The sequence below is a fragment of the Chironomus tepperi genome, unplaced genomic scaffold, assembly GCF_022539635.2.
Source record: "Chironomus tepperi strain 1889 unplaced genomic scaffold, CSIRO-AGI_Ctep_v1 contig_89, whole genome shotgun sequence".
Lineage (NCBI taxonomy): Eukaryota > Metazoa > Arthropoda > Insecta > Diptera > Chironomidae > Chironomus > Chironomus tepperi.
In genome coordinates this window covers 1,396,227-1,412,889 of record NW_027226211.1, presented here as the reverse complement: position 1 = coordinate 1,412,889, position 16,663 = coordinate 1,396,227, and the positions used below count along the sequence as shown (strand labels likewise).

At 35.4% G+C, this 16,663-nt stretch overlaps 3 protein-coding genes across 3 annotated transcripts; 2 read left to right on the top strand and 1 right to left on the bottom strand.

Moving 5' to 3' along the window:
• The first annotated feature begins 2,388 nt into the window (after nt 1–2,388).
• LOC139086867 (aminopeptidase N-like) lies at nt 2,389–5,928 on the top strand. Its single transcript, XM_070635484.1, has 3 exons — nt 2,389–4,919; nt 5,116–5,339; nt 5,623–5,928. Exons 1-3 carry the CDS (start codon nt 2,422–2,424, stop codon nt 5,871–5,873), a joined length of 2,973 nt encoding a protein of 990 aa, XP_070491585.1. The 5' UTR covers nt 2,389–2,421; the 3' UTR covers nt 5,874–5,928.
• Nucleotides 5,929–7,759: 1,831 nt separating this feature from the next.
• Nucleotides 7,760–11,157, top strand: LOC139086872 (aminopeptidase N-like). Its single transcript, XM_070635489.1, has 3 exons — nt 7,760–10,285; nt 10,448–10,659; nt 10,954–11,157. Exons 1-3 carry the CDS (start codon nt 7,794–7,796, stop codon nt 11,067–11,069), a joined length of 2,820 nt encoding a protein of 939 aa, XP_070491590.1. The 5' UTR covers nt 7,760–7,793; the 3' UTR covers nt 11,070–11,157.
• A 1,501-nt stretch (nt 11,158–12,658) lies between these two features.
• On the bottom strand, nt 12,659–14,668 carry LOC139086794 (ABC transporter G family member 23-like). The gene is made up of 3 exons (XM_070635390.1): nt 14,646–14,668; nt 13,591–14,394; nt 12,659–13,238 (listed from the first exon to the last, which is right to left on the bottom strand). Exons 1-3 carry the CDS (start codon nt 14,666–14,668, stop codon nt 12,659–12,661), a joined length of 1,407 nt encoding a protein of 468 aa, XP_070491491.1.
• Nucleotides 14,669–16,663: the final 1,995 nt, after the last annotated feature.

Here is a 16,663-nt window from a genome sequence, read left to right as displayed (position 1 = left end):
AGATTTAGGTGTTAAAACTCTCTGGAACTCCGTCAATTAACATTCAATATTTTAAGAATTTTTCAAAACTTTTTTAAATTTTTTTCACAAATCACAAATTTCAAATTTTTTAATTTATTTTAAATCTTTTTAATTCTTTCTAAATTCCTCAATTTCTAAACTTTCTCACAAAAAATTCTTAGAAGATCACACAAAAATTGAGGACGCAAAGTAAGCACACTCCATACAAGACGAAGGCTGCGCTAGTACTGAGATGAAATGAATGTAAAACCGGCAATTTATCAAAGTTGCAAAAGAGAATAAAACAAGTTTTTTTTTCTTTTCTGCTGCTCAGTTATTTGCAGATCATTCAGAGACTTCTTGGACGGTTAAGCGTGCTTTTGCAAATAAAAAAATTGAGAAATTGCTCAGAGAGTCGCAGCTGATTCTGAGTGAATTTTGAGAATTATTTCAACATGATCAGCGTCACGCGAGTTTTTAAGCACTGGCGATCGACATGTAAGCGTTCATACTTGCTGTTAAACTACATTCAAGTAAGGAAATTAAGCTCACGTTTTGCATTATTGACGGGATTATGAATCATCGACATTTGCGTACAGAGAAATGAAGAAATTGTTGGTTTTAATTCAAATACAGGTTTGCAGTCAATCTATGAATGAAGCAGTGACCTTTGTTTTCTTCTGAAAGGCATCGATGTCATCTGGATTTTCGGAAATGTAAATTTAGAATTTTATTTATTTTTCTTGGATGTTATGCATGGAGAAAAGATGGGACACGCTTAAGTAATTAAAATGATGTGGAAATGGAATGTAGATTTTTTTGGAGATATGCTGCAAAGAGGCATGTAGACATGTATGGAGTCAAGTGACCAACCCTAAAACCTCAAGACGGTTAGTCGATCCAAAATCCGGCACTAGGTCAAAGTGACTCTGGCATATGACTAGACTTGATCTAATTGACCATTAATTTCTCTATCCCTCAGAATAAAGCATGCTAATGACACCTGCCCTCCCAGAATAGGATGGAACCTAGAGTATCAAGCTTCATAAAAAGGTGAATCTGCCAATTCTTGAATAAAACCTCTGTGTCCGTGTGTGGTTAGACAATATACTGGAAGTTTTAAATCCTCTGTTTTGTTAGGTGTGGGTTCGATTCTCACTGAAGGTTAAACCTCAATCATAACATATAGTAGTGATGGGCAACCTATGTGCCTTCAAAAATGTCTGGAAATGTCATGAACCTTATGCTGTGTGCGGTTTCAATTGAAGCTAATCACCAAGGTATGCTGCGAAAAACAGTACCATTGATATAGAGCATTGTCGACATGATAAAGTCATGGATTGCAATATAGTCTTTAGTATAGAATGGCTTATGATTCGGACGGTGAGGCACAGTGCTCTTATTACTATAAAACTTTACAAAATTATCGAAAATTCCCCGGACAACTGTTTAAAAGTTCACATATGCAGCCAGCTACTGGAAATCCCAGAAACGTGCACAAACTTATATAACTGTTATCAACTTTTGATGTACGTGAACTGCAATTTCTCATGTAACAAAAATGTCAGTAATTACATTACTCAAGAGGATTATTTAATTCACCGAAATCAATAAATTGCCATCGCACTTTATTTACTTAAACTAATCCTGTACAATTTATTGAAGTCATGATAAGGTTTTAAGCATTTGAAACTTTTGAAACTTTTACAGAGTTGATTGTAGATGAATGGGTGGAAGGCTGGGGCTAGTTTCTTGGGTATTGGCTATCTATTGTCGTGTAATATTGTTGGAATTTGTGTCTCGGTCCAAAAAAGCGACAAAAGCTGTGTAAGGAGAATTGTATTGATGTATAGACAGGGATGGACAACATGTGTACCGCGGTCGTGTGCAGTCGAAGGTTACCATAAAGGTATGCCGTAACACAAAACAGGTTGCCCACTGGGATAGAGGATGTAAGTTTAACTGAGCATTTTGTCACATTTTTTAGCAACCCCTGGTAGCTCAAGAAGGTAAGAGCACATGACATGTAATTGAGAGGGTGTGGGTTCGAGACCCAATGATGCTGAGTTGTAGAAAAGTGTCTTTTTCTCTAAAACCTAAATTGTAATAAGGTTCCGAACAAGAATGATTTATGAGAAAATTTTGAAATTTTAACAACCGTTAAAAACTTTAAATTCTAGAAAACCGTTAAAAATTTTGAATTCTAGAAAATTCCAACTCTGGCTTCCTTGACAATCTTCAATATATAAATACTTATTTTTTTCAACTATATCAAAAAATAATCTAATCGGGATTATAAATTGAATAACTTTAATCAAAAAGTTTGATTAGATAATTAATTTTCTATAAATTGAGTAGCACCACCAATTCATCAACTTTAGTATATATTCAGCAGATCATGAAGTGTGAAAGATTTTAGTGATGTGGAAATTAAAATTGTTAATTTTATCAATAATTTCATTGAGTGTCGGTTCCATCCCAACTAATGAAAATATAAAATTGAGTCAATATGCTGCAAATGAGCAATTAAGCTACAGACTCCCAAATAATACAGTGCCAATAAGTTATGACATAACAATTGAGACAAAAATTCATGAAAATAATCCCGAATTTACCGGAAATGTGAAAATTCATGTGAAAATTGTGGAACCGACAGATTCCATTACTCTGCATTCAAGTCATCTAGAAATTGACAGAATCGATGTCCATCTGTCAAATGGAATTCCATTAATTATCGATGCTGATTTTGATCAAATTGTATCACACGACTTTCTAATAATTAAACTACCAAGAACCTACAACGAAAGTACGGAATTGATCCTTGATATTTCTTATCTCGGTCACCTTCGTGATGATAATACAGGCTTTTATCGTAGCAGTTACTTTCAAAATGACACAATAAAATGGTACGCAGCTACACAATTTCAAATGATTGATGCACGTCAAGCCTTGCCGTGCTTTGATGAGCCTGGATTTAGGGCATCAATGAAGCTGTCAATAAGACATGGAAGTGAACTTAAAGCCATTTCAAACACAGAAGCTGTTGAGTCTATTCCTGATGGATCTTATGTCACTACCAAGTTTGCAGAGACGCCTGCCATGCCTACATACTTGCTGGCTTTTGTTGTGGCTGATTATGAGTACGTCAGTGCCAATGTCACAACAATTCCTCAAAAATTCTATGCAACACCTGATAAAATTCACGATGGTGAACTTGACTATGCAGCAAGTGTCGCTGGATGGATTTATGATACTTTTGAGTCATTATTCGCAACTAGATATCCAATAACCAAATTAGATCATGTCGTAATTACATTTATGAGAAAATTTGCAATGGAAAACTTTGGTTTGATCACTTACGATGAATATGCAGTCGCTGTTGACTCAACGATGCCAGATTTTATTATAGAATTGAGGAAACAAGCAGCTTTTCTAAGTATATCCAACACAATATCAAAGCAGTGGTTTGGCAATACAGTATCACCAAAATGGTGGGCATACGTGTGGCTGAGTGAAGGTTTTGGGAAATTTTTTGAAGCATATGTTCAGGATTTATACTATGAAGACAAAAGCTCAACAGACAAGTACTTTAGAGGCATAACACGGCTTGCATTTATGTATGACAGTTGGGATGTCATGACTATGAATCGTTATGTCGAACATCCAAGTGAATTATGGACTAATTTGTATACAGATTCAAAGTCAGCATGTATATTGAGGATGTTTATGGAAGTGATGACTGATAATGTCTTTATGAAGGGATTAAATTATTATTTGACGGACAACTACATGCAGTCAGTCACTCCAGCTGAACTCCATAAAAGTCTTCAAAGAGCTTACGATGAAGCTAATCCTGGAAATTTATTAAATATTGACGCAATTATGAGCACATGGGAGGATCAAGCTGGATATCCAATTATTTCTGTCAGTGTCTCTGGAAGTAACTTAATAATTTCTCAAAAAAAGCATTCAAATTTCCAAATAACAGATCAAGGAGATACTTTTTCAGTTCCATTGACATTCGCGACCAAATCATATCCAATTTTCACTACAGGAACCAAGACGTGGCTTCCTTTTAGGTCCTTGACACTTCCACAAGCATCTTTGGGATTCGCACCAGGTGACTGGATCATCCTGAACATCAATCAAGTCGGTTACTATCGTGTTGACTACGACAAGACATTATGGCATGCAATCTTTGATCAGCTACACGAGAACCATACATTAATAAGTCCAATAAATCGTGAAGTTTTACAAGACGAATTTAGGTTTGCATGGGAGGAACTAAAGCATGTTAATGGAGGTGATGCACTGTCCTTAGTCAGCTATTTAGGTAATGAGTCATCTGCAGCTGTTTGGAATAGAGCAGATCTAAACCTTAATAATTTACGTGCTAATCTTTTTGGTACGAATGCTTATGCTGAATTCCTAAAAAAGCTTTATCATATCACAAAGCCACATCTTAATAGATTAGGATATGACAGCCGAAGCAATGATACAGTCAATGACGCAGATTTAAGACAGATTACAATGATATGGAACTGCTTAGCAGTCGATGGAGAATGTGTAGCAAGAGATATGATGAAACTTTTATTATTATTCAGATCTGGAATTGGCAATGACAATTTTAACGGCTGTAATGCTATGAGGATTCTTGATCCAACAACATATCAAGAGATATTACATGCTGTCATGAATGATCCAAATTTGAACTATCCAAACTTTTACGTCGAAAACTTGGGATGTTCCATGATGGCTGAGAATTTACAGAAGCTGTTGGATGTTGTCTTAGATAAAAATAATGGACTGGAAGTATACATCAAAGTTGCATTCTTACTGACCATGACACACACCAACAATATAGGATTGGAAATGGCCTTGGACTTTGTTGATGAACACTATTTGGATGTCATTGATGTGTATGTATTATCTTGTGTCCTTCATTCCAGAGTTACAAAACAGGCACCTGTGACAGGCAGTGACAGACAAAAACCGTACAAATTCTTGATAATTACATACATGTTCTTGATAATTTGTATTGATTTTGCCTGTCACAGGTGCCTGTTTTGCTTCATTCTTTATTTAACTAATTTTCTTTGTGACTTCATTCCACAGAATCACATATAATCGCAATTGGGTAATCGAGTTGCTTGCTTATGCAGTTAAGGAGAAGGAAATGGTTGAACAGTTTGAGAATTTAATGAGGAAACTGCTGGCAGAAGGTTTTATTGATTCAAATGATCAACGGAATTACCAAAACATTATAGATCAAAATCAAATGTGGATGGATGAAAACTATTATGACATTCAAGTGTACTTTGGTCTTGAAGAGCCTACAAGTGAGTAAATATTTATTGCCGAGATCATGGACTAGTGGTGGCCAACCTTTAACTATTCGAGGTTTACTCTAGTTGTAAACCTTAAATAAAATCGCACACTAGTGAGCCACGGCAGACAGGTTGACCACCACTGTTCTACACTAAATACCCTAACAGACAATGGCCATACTCACTTAAATGAACATTCTTACGAGTATACTCAATCAGTATAATTAAGCATACTCATTTCCATGCTCTTTGTCTGTCGATAAAACTGAATTAACAATTCCAAATTTCAATATAGCTACAGTCCCCACGACGACAACAGTATCAACTACCACAACACCAACAACCACAACACCGACAACAACAACAGAACCTACAACAACAACAGAACCAACAACCACAACTACAACAACACCACCTACAGCAACTCCAACAACATCACCTCAACCAGAGCCAACCACAACACCAGGAAGTGGAAGTTTGATAGTCTTATCTGTGAGCTTAATGTTTGGATGTTTGTTGATGCATTTGGTGACAATTTTGAAGTAATTGGAGATGTGATTTATAAGGATTTTGAATAAATTGTTATGATATTAAATTTTAATGGAGAAATTTGAGTTTTCGTACCTGAAAAATGAATGGATGTCAATTGTCAAAACACACATAATCGTCTTCTCCCCCAAAACCCTCATTACTGACTTACTTCGCTTGCCGTACAGACCAATTGTGATCTACGACTTCCTTTAGTTTGCACCTGAAGCTTGGTCTATTGCTGGCAACCGCTTGTCAATTACCGATGTTAAGTCCATTACCATCTCTATAGACGATATAACTCCTTTTCCATCCTTTTCCCCTTCTCGTGTCTAGTTCTAGATAGCATTCGTTTGTTTGTTCCTTGGCTGGGGCGCACAGAGTTCATAAACGTCTGTAGACATAATAATTACATAATAAGTTAACGTTCCCTAATTGACAGATAGATAGGATTTAAAATGAAGCAAAAGCTACCTTGGTCTAATTCTAGTCTGATTATCATGAGGATCATCCCATGAAATGATATAGAAGTGAAAAACTGAGATCAGTTGACTTTCTTGCTTAGTTCTCTTAAAAACACAATTTAACGAAATCCCTTTCTTTATCAAAATAACCACATTACTCACACGAAACCATTTGACGTCACTGGAACCCAAATGATTCATACATTCTACTCTCTTATTAAAAGATAATCTAAAATGTATAAAACAGCATTCCTACATCATTCTTTTGCCCACTTTTGAGTCATGAATTATCGTCAATAGAAGCAATTTTAAGGTTCTTATCATTTTAAAAATACATTAAGTACGTACTTTGATAAGATTGAGTAATATCGATTAAACTGTGATTTCTTAAACCTCTCATGCATGTGCTTTAATTTGCTGATTATATTTGTATTGTGGACATGCATTCTCGGATAAGAAGGAATGAATTGTCATGAGAATTATGAGAATCTTTGTCATATCCACAGCGCTCTATCAAATGATTGGGAGATTGGGCGCTGATGGGATTCAAACTTAATTGTGTTCCCACTGCACACCATGGTGATAAGCTTCGGCCAAAACCGAAACAAGGTACACATTTTGGACTTTCTTATTCTCTGGTGGGAATTGAACCAAGGCACTAACATAAAAGTGATACAGATGATTAGTCTGTTGCCTAACCACTCTGCATTCTCATACTGACAGATTCCCCTATTTATGGCACGTAGCCTCAGTATTTATTCAGCTCAGACACTACAAAATGAACATTTGAAGTTTACAACAAACTAAGGAAATTCCAGTCAAGATAGGCTTGAATTGATATCATACTATAATGAAATTACTTGGAAATTAATTCAAAAATGTGTAGATCTCGAAACAGATACATCGTTACTTATTTAATCGGTTTTTGGATTAGGATTCGAACCTACGATAATGGTGTTAATTCACTGATTTTGATTCAGGTGCCTAGCCAATTGCTTCCTCTAGACCAGTGTTGTCCAAACTTTTTTGTACTTTTGTGTAAGTCACCACCAAAACTAGACAAGGTGTTCAAGTATTTTTCGGTGGCTCGCTAGTGTGCCGCGTCACGTAGCTTGCACATTACTGCCAAAGCCACTCAAATGCCTATTGTCACTCACATCACAATTCTCAAAAATTTGCAAATCAAACGTCAGCTCCATCCGAAGATTGATGATAAATAAACTCAATAGAACTTCAAACTTTGCCGAATCTCTGATTCCAATCAAATAAATATTCGATATCGTAGACTTTATTTTGTCCAGAGATTCCGAAAATAATCTTATCAAATCATTATCAAAAAGGTAATAAATTGGATCATTTTTTATTTAGTTCCATTGATAAGATAATCAGTTACTATAAATTGTGTAACAAGTAAAAATAAGGAACTAGTAGAATCTTTTTCGGTAGCTTGTGAAGTAAGGAAGCACTTGAAAAAATGTGGAAATCAAGTGCTGTTGTGCTATTAAGTGTAATAATCAGTGTCAGTGCCAATATTTTGATTGATTCAAATAATTTGGATGTAGATAATGAGTTAGGCTATAGACTCCCAAATAATACAGTGCCAATAAGCTATGACATACAAATTGACACTCATGTCCATGCTAATGTCTTCAATTTTCAAGGAAATGTGAAAATTCATGTGAAAATTGTTGAAGCTACAGACTCAATTACTCTGCATTATCGTCAGATTGAGATTTTAAAAGTAGACATTTTATTGCCAAATGGAGTTCCATTGATTCTTAATTCCATTTTTAATTTATATGAATCACGCGATTTTGTTGTCATTGCCTTGCCAAGAGTCTACCAGCCAAACACAGAATTTATACTTGATATATCCTATCAAGGTGCACTACGTAATGATGCTGCTGGATTTTATCGCGGTAGCTACTTGGACAGAGGCATAACAAGATGGTATGCAGCAACACAATTCCAAATTGACTATGCACGTCATGCAATGCCTTGTTTTGATGAGCCTGGATTGAGAGCGACTATGAAGCTGTCTATAAGACATGGACGTGTTTATCAAGCTATATCCAATACAGATGTTGTTGAGTATGTGCCAGATGGAAGTTATGTGATCACTAGATTTGCAGCGACTCCAGCAATTCCTACATATCTTTTAGCATTTATTGTGTCTGATTTTGGATCTGTTAATGCCAATGCTACGAGAGTTCCTCAAAAACTTTATGGAACTCCACTGTCAATTCAACAAGGATATCTTGACTTTGCAGCTAGTAAAGTTGGAAGCATCCTTAACATTTTTGAAATGATTTTGAGAGTCAATTATCCATTAAGTAAAATGGATCATGCAGCATTGAGTCAAGTGAGCTGGCTTAAGTCTTATGCTATGGAAAATTACGGACTTATTACTTATGCTGAAAGTGAATTGCAGCTTAATCCATCGACTCCAGCTGCTTACAGACGTATTCTTGAAAATCGTATCACTTCCTTAATATCAGGCAAATTTGCACAGCAATGGTTCGGAAATACAGTATCACCAAAATGGTGGACATACGTGTGGCTCAGTGAAGGATTTGCGACATTCTTCGAAGCTTTTCTTCCACATTTATTGGCACCTGAAGAGAACTTCATGGACAAGTTCTTTGAAGACTTCACGCCAAATGCATTTAATGCTGACGAAAGAGAACCATGGCCAATGAATCAATATGTCGAAAGTCCAAATGAGCTACGAATGAAATTCAATCAAATTGTGTCCAGAAAGGCTGCATGCGTCATTAGAATGTACAAGGAAGCCATCACAGACGACGTCTTTTTTGTTGGACTTAACAAGTACTTGACCGACAATTTAATGAAGTCAGCAACACCAAATGAACTTCATGCAGCTCTCCAAGCAGCTTACAATGCAACATTTACAGCACCATTGAATATTGCCAAGTCCATGAGTACATGGGAAGATCAGCCTGGATATCCAGTCGTTCATGTGTCAATTGATGGAAATGAGGTCACATTCAAGCAACAAAGATATCCACTGAACTCAGAAGCTATGATCTATTCGATTCCAATTACTCTAGCCACAAAAACAAAACCAAGTTTCACATCCAAAGCCACAAAAATCTGGCTTGACACTGAAACTGAATCGATCCTTCAAGTTCAGATTGATTTCACACCAGGTGATTGGATGGTCGTGAACCTCGATCAAGTCGGTTACTTTAGAGTTGATTATGATTTGGAATTGTGGCGTGCAATTATTGACCAGTTATATGATGACCACAAAGTCATTAACCGCATTAATCGTGCAGTTCTGTTCCAAGAATTTGACTTAGCAAGGAACAAGTTCAATCGTGTCTATGGAGTTGACAGCTTAGGTATGATCAACTACTTAAGAAGGGAAAAGGATTCAACAATTTGGAACCGAGCACAACCTACTTTGAGTGACATAAACTATAGATTATTTGGAACAGCTGCTTATGATCAATTTTTTGGATTAATTCGTAACATCACAAAGCCACATCTTGAGGAAATTGGATATGAAGGACGTGATGGAGAAGATGCAAATACAGTTGAGCTTAGAGGATATACAAAACAATGGAACTGCCTTGCTGTTGATGGTGACTGTGTTGCTAGAGACTTCACAGCTCTCATATTGCTTAGAATGGGAACGGGCAGTGCCAACTTCGACTTCTGTAATGCACTTAAAATCACAGACAGAACCAATTATGCTGAAATACTTGAGGCAATCATAACCGATAGAAATGCAGCATATAGAAATAATTATATGTTCAGCATGGGTTGCTCATTGGTGTCAGAGAATTTGGATAGATTATTGGAAGCTGTCCTTGATGCTGACAATGGATTGCTTAGCTTTGAAAGATGGGCATTCTTGGATACAATGACTACTCAAAGTAACATGGGTTTGGAGAAGAGTTTGGACTTTTTGAATGATAATTATGTGGAATTCCATAGACTGTGAGTATTGGAGGGTTAATTATCAAAGATTTAGATCAGGTGTGGGCAACCTATGTGCCGCGGCACACTAATTTGCTGCCATAACTTCTAAAACATGGCATGAACCGTATGCTGTGTGCAATTTCGATCAAGGCTTAATAAATTCCTCAATTCTATTTACAGTGCTGATGATTATCGTCTTACTCTCATGGCTGAAAGAGTTAAGGAAGCGCCAATGGTCGCTAAGTTCAAGAATTTATTGGAGAAATTGTCGACAACAGATATGATCAATTCGGACAGTAAAGAATCCTACTTAAAGGAGATAGAAGACAATCAGGAATGGCTAAAAAATAATTATTATGATATTTTGATGTACTTTGGACTCGAAGCACCAAGTAAGTAGTCTTGATTCAATCATTTATCTTATTAGATCCATCAGAGTGATGCTGGCCTGATGCCAGATTTTTGATCAATTTATTGATTTGTGCTAGTCGGACAATGCTTTGCTTTATATGGTATCAGACCTAAGCATTCTTAATCAATGTATCGCTGCACATTGTATCGCTTGTAAACCATACATGAAGTGATTTGATCGCTGATAAGGATCTTATCGGTCCGATAAAAATCAAAGCCGTAATACTTTGCACCAAATAAGCTAATTAAACCTTTTTTTTTACTTTTTAAAATAGCAATTCCACCAACAACGACTACAATAGCACCTACAACTCCTGGTAGTGGAAATTCAATATTCTTATCAATTGGCTTAGTCTTCGTATGCTTAATAATTAATTTATTGAAGAATTAATGTTATATGTTTAGGTACCCTAATTAAACATGATATTGGAGTTGACTTCAAAATCTGCATTAAATAAAATTAGAATTTTGTAAAACAACTAGAACGAAAATTGGTTAATCGATCAGAAATCAGAAATCAGTCTGTTTTGACTCTGGGATGGTGCCGAATTTATAGCGAATCTTTTCATGTCAGATACACACCGGTCTGGGAAAGAATTTTTAATCGATTAACCGACGTGTGCTATTCGGGAATATTAATTGATTTACTTCTTTTTGATATGAATGTCATCAAAGCGATATCAGTAACTTTAATAGATTAATTTTTGATTAATTGAATTTCACAGCCAAACCAGTAATTAGCCAGTAAGTTTATCAACGATTACATGTAAGTTAGTGCTGATTGCATCAAATTACCTCATAGTTCTAGTCTCGAGCGATACAGATGAAAGAAGAACTAAAGAAAATTTAGTGTTAATAAATGGGCTTAGGCGGTGTTTTAAAAGCTTCGTGGCTAACGTCGCCTTCTTTATGTGTATCGTTCGAGAATCTGGGTATCGCTCAGCAATCCGAGTATTACTCGGGAATTCGAATCAACTTCAAATTCTAATTGCCTTTATGAATTTTTATACTTTTTCCTCAATAATCGTACATAACTTACAACAAAACATCCAAAAATCCATAAAACTAACAATAATATACTAAATTTTACATTCGAGTCACTCAATCCATGTCCTTTGAATACAACATTCGTAAATGAGACAGATGGAAGTCCAGTCGGAAGATATTTCATGATTAAATTGAGATGTGGATCCATTCTTTCAAATGGCCTGAAAAATACCAAAATTAGCTATACTTTCCAACATGAAATTCTCAAACTTACAATACAGATCCACCAGACAAGCTGTAAATCATCATAAATCCAAAGCAAATGGACGAAAGTGCAAAAAAATTGTCAATAAAGGTTGCAACCAACAATCCATTCATGCTTCCAACTAAGCTTATTAATGCCACTAAAATAATCAGCGCCAAATAATCCTCAATGTGGATAAAATCCCAGAATATTAATTTGACGACTAAAGTCTGAGCAACATGACATAAAGCTATTGCTAAGCTTAGAATGACTTCAATGATCAACAGTTGATGGATGTTGACGCCACAAAGTAGGATTCTATTCCAAACATCCTCAAATTTGTATTGATGGACTGAGAAGACAAGTAAGCTGATTCCACTGGCGATGATGAAGCTGAAAATTAAGGAAAATGTTAGAAATGCATAAAATGGTTAATAAAGCAATCCACAGTTGGCAGCACTCGAACTTCATTTGGATACTCCAATGAAGGCACCTTTTTTGACTTTTGGAATCCTGACCAGAGCGACACAAATGAAGAAGTTTCGGTTTACCGTCTATATGGCTGCCAAAAATAGGCGACTTCCATCTGGTGTCAATAAAAATGCTTCAACGAAGACTATAAATCTCCTTGACGGAGTCTACTTCATTTGTGTCGCTTGGGTTGAGAGTTTGAACTCTAAAAGTCCCAAAAGGCACCTAAACTTGAGTATCCGAATGAAATTCGAGTCCTGCCAACTCTGGCACAATCCTTACAGCAGAAACACAGCAGGCATAGATGTTTTATTGCTTTCATAATCCAGCACAGCCTTATCATCCTTATAACTTCTAAAAATCATGTTGCTTTTGTACATTTCAGGTTTTCGATTACATTTAGGCATGATATTGTCAACAAAGTCATCATATGCACTTGCTACTGTGGCTTTGGCATATCCTTGCTTGAAAATTTCAGCTTGATCAAGATAGACACTTATATGACTGTTATTTAGTTCCAGAATGTCAAAAATGTCTTGAATACTCAAAAATTCTAACGAAAAATTTGATGGGATGTGCAGATATCCTTCAATTTGTCCTTTTTTAGTGTCGTTTTGAATTTTTTCAGTATTTTTGTATGGAATTTTATGAAGTTTGTCATCAGGAATTGAGCTGATGAAAAGACATGATAGTCCTTCACTTTTGCAGTCGTAGGATTTGTTCCTAGACATAAATGCATTGCAGTCAACGTCTTCTTCGTTAAGAATTCCAATTTTTAGGCCTTGTGGTCGGTTACCTATTGTGAATATCAGTAATATGATGAGATATAGAGGAGGTAGTACTGTGGATAAGATGATACTAGAAAGAAAGAGGTAAATTGATTAGTAATGGATGAGATATGATGATTTGATAGAAATGTCAAGTGATATAAAAGAAGCTAATGTATTGAGCCCGATCAGCACATCGTTTTCTGGATGCATTACCGTATTAACGGTAAAGCCCGAAGTTGTCCTGACCGCAACATGGAATGACGGCGGATTTTGACCAATTTTTATGGCAAAAATGCAGATTTTGATGCTGGGATCGAGAACAAGACTTTCCGTTTTAGATGTCGATCTCAAGAATGCGTCGAGACCGAGACTTCAGGAAAAATATGTCATATTAGCTTTAAATGTGCTGGATTTTTCAAACTAAGCCTACTTCAACTCACATTTTCGAATTTTTAGTCCACAAAAATTTCTTCAACATCAATGCTTTGATAGTCCTTAATTCCCAAATTCTACGTTTTGACTTGAAATCAACATTCTGATCCTCCAATTCAGCACTTAAATGTTCACTTTTTCGATCATTTCCAACAATGACATCAAAATCAGCTGAATTCCTCTCATAACACAATTTTAGTGATGCTTCATCTAAATTCTGTGCATTCAAACTTGCCAAAATATTTTCCGGAGAGTCAGCCATCAGAAGCCTTCCATTCCTCATAAATCCACAAATATCAGCCTTTTCTGCTTCATGTGGATAATGAGTTGACATCAGAACCGTCAAATTCTTATTTAATTTTATTGATTCTCGGAGGAAGTTCCAAATTTTTTGTACAATCACAACATCAAGTCCAACAGTTGGTTCATCAAGAATCAGAAATTGTGGATTATGAATTAAAGCTACGGCAAATGAAACTCGTCTCTTTTCACCACCTGATAAATCCTCAATTAATGCATCCTCTGACTTTAGTTCCAACAAAGTCATCAACATTTCATATCGATTTTTGAACGTTTTCATATCCATTTGACTAATATTGGCGAAAAAGGATAAAGTTTCTCTAATTGACATCGCTGTCGGAAGTGATGTTTCTTGTGGCATATATCCAATGGAATTGATGTTGCTGTGGAGTTGCTTGTGTGAGACTTTTTCTTGTAGAACTTTAATTTTGCCGGAATCTAAACTTTTTACTCCTAAAATACATGATATTAAGGTTGTTTTGCCACATCCTGAAGCACCAAGTAGGCAGTAGCTGAAAATGAGAATATAATGGAATTTGGGTGGATTTTATTATATAAGTTCAAGGGAGTATCTAGGGTGAGAAGGGTCTAAAGTCGACTTGAATCAAGTGCCGCTACTTATAAAACAGCTTGGGCTTGTCCAAAAATGGAGGTTTGCAGTCTTAGACGAACCGTTGCTCGAAGTCGACTTGAACTTTGTAAGGAGTCGATAAGATTCGAGCCTACTTTTCACAAGAAATACTTAACAATCAATGAATCTTACATTTTACCATGAGGAATTGACATATTCAGCTCATTTAACACAATTTCTCTTTCATTTTTAAATTCATAACTTTTATTTGCATTTTTCACTTCCACACAGTTCATTATAATTTGAATTAATAACCAACCACAATTTTAGACAAATTGAGGCTCCAAAGATGCACGAAATACGGATTTTTATTGGTTTTCTTGAAATTCAGAAATTAAACTAAAGTTCTATGTGCCTGAGGATAATCTGAAACTTTCTGAAAAATTTCTAGATTTCGCAAGCTTCAGTAAATAAAAAATGCACGATTTTGTTGACATTTTTCAAAAAAATAATAAAAATTTCGATTTCAAAGTCAAATATCGACACGAAAAGTAAATATAAAGTACAACCTGAAATGTGCACAAAAATTACAATGAATTTCGCATTTTCACGGGCAAATTTGATCGAATACTTTCTCGATACAGCCTATGCTGCATCAACACATGGAGCAGCAATGATAAATCTAAACCAATAACTTCCAGGTTAACGCGTGGAAGTTAAAAAGAGATAAGCTCACCTTAAACTTTTAAGCACGTGAACACGTGTGCATATAATGATTATATTTTAAAATTGACTTCCAATGAGAAGTTCTTTTAAGCTATTATTAAGTATTTCCCAGAATATTTTCAAAAAATTGATTTAAATCTTAGCAAGCCATTTAATTTATATCAAAATTCAATTCATCATCAATTTTTCATACAAAAATGTTCAATAACAACAATCAACATCACATTTCAATTCATCCATACTGCAATGTAAATCAAAAGTTTTTCGACAATTGTATAAACAAACTTTTCTTTGACCATGTCCAGAAGCCCGACAAAAGTCAACAAATCACAACAATAGAAGTTTTTAGAAAATATCAGGACACAAAGTTGACACGTGGATATGGAACAAATGGCTTTGAAAATCTGGTGAGACTTTTTGGGTTTCTTTTCGCTTGGCAAAACATGCTTTTTGCTGATGTTTAGTTGTAATATTTCATTTTGATGTTTTATGAGTGTTTTGGGTTGCATAAAGTGCAGGGGAAGAAGATTGGGTGAAAAGTTGGGTGTTTTGGGTGATTATTGCTATTTTGGATGGAATGTTCGGAAGTTACGTAACACTCAAGTGGTAAAGGAGTGTATAGGGAAGGGGAGGATGGTTGCTCCTTGTCTATTTGGGTTTAAGACTGTAAATATGTAAAAATTCATCAAAATTCACCAAAAACTCCATTTTTAGATCAAAGATCTCGACAAAAAAGATCCAGAAGCTGTCGAACTAGCTTTAGAAAAGCTGGAAAATGAAATGAAGAACAAAGTATTTGCAAATCCTGGAATAGAAGCAGGAATACTCACAAAATTATCTCAATTAATCCACAAATCCTCATTAAATCCAAAAACCTTTTCATTGGCTTTAAGCATCTTAAATCTCATAGCCAAAAACTATTTCGGATCTCAATTAATCGCAGAAAATGATGAATTAATGATGAAACTTCTAGAACTTCTAAATTCACATCCTGATTATGAAAACACGTGCCTTGATATACTGCAAACACTCAGCGAAAATCCATCTGGTATAAACAACAAAAATAAATTCACATTTTTCACTTTAGATTGAACATTTGATATTTCCGTAGCCTTACAAATCCTTTTGCAATCAAACAATTTCACCGTTGAGCTTCAAAACATCATCGTCAGCACATCAAATGGCAAATTCTTTTCCGTTATATCAAATTTTATCGCACGGAAACCAAAAATGTTTGGAAAAATTGAAATTTTCAACTCATTGATCAACAACAAATCAAATTCGAAAGCCCTAAAATGCTTAGCATTGATGCTTGATTGTGATGACTGTAAGCAGCATGCAATTGATATGAAAATTGAAAATATATTGTTGGATATACTCATTGAAACATGTGACGATGAAATCAAAACATATGTTATTATGGCATTTAGGAACTATTTAACATACAGACATGTTTACAATAATGAATTTCAATGGAACAGATT

Bases quoted from the DNA above. Each gene is read 5' to 3' on its own strand.
- LOC139086867 (XM_070635484.1), top strand. From the start codon at position 2,422: ATGTGGAAATTAAAATTGTTAATTTTATCAATAATTTCATTGAGTGTC. The intron at 4,920-5,115 runs GTATGTATTATC...TTCATTCCACAG, and splicing joins TATTTGGATGTCATTGATGT to AATCACATATAATCGCAATT. The intron at 5,340-5,622 runs GTGAGTAAATAT...ATTTCAATATAG, and splicing joins TGGTCTTGAAGAGCCTACAA to CTACAGTCCCCACGACGACA.
- LOC139086872 (XM_070635489.1), top strand. From the start codon at position 7,794: ATGTGGAAATCAAGTGCTGTTGTGCTATTAAGTGTAATAATCAGTGTC. The intron at 10,286-10,447 runs GTGAGTATTGGA...TTCTATTTACAG, and splicing joins TATGTGGAATTCCATAGACT to TGCTGATGATTATCGTCTTA. The intron at 10,660-10,953 runs GTAAGTAGTCTT...TTTTTAAAATAG, and splicing joins CTTTGGACTCGAAGCACCAA to CAATTCCACCAACAACGACT.
- LOC139086794 (XM_070635390.1), bottom strand. From the start codon at position 14,668: ATGTCAATTCCTCATGGTAAAAT. The intron at 14,395-14,645 runs GTAAGATTCATT...TCTCATTTTCAG, and splicing joins TCAATTCCTCATGGTAAAAT to CTACTGCCTACTTGGTGCTT. The intron at 13,239-13,590 runs GTGAGTTGAAGT...CTTTCTTTCTAG, and splicing joins TGGACTAAAAATTCGAAAAT to TATCATCTTATCCACAGTAC.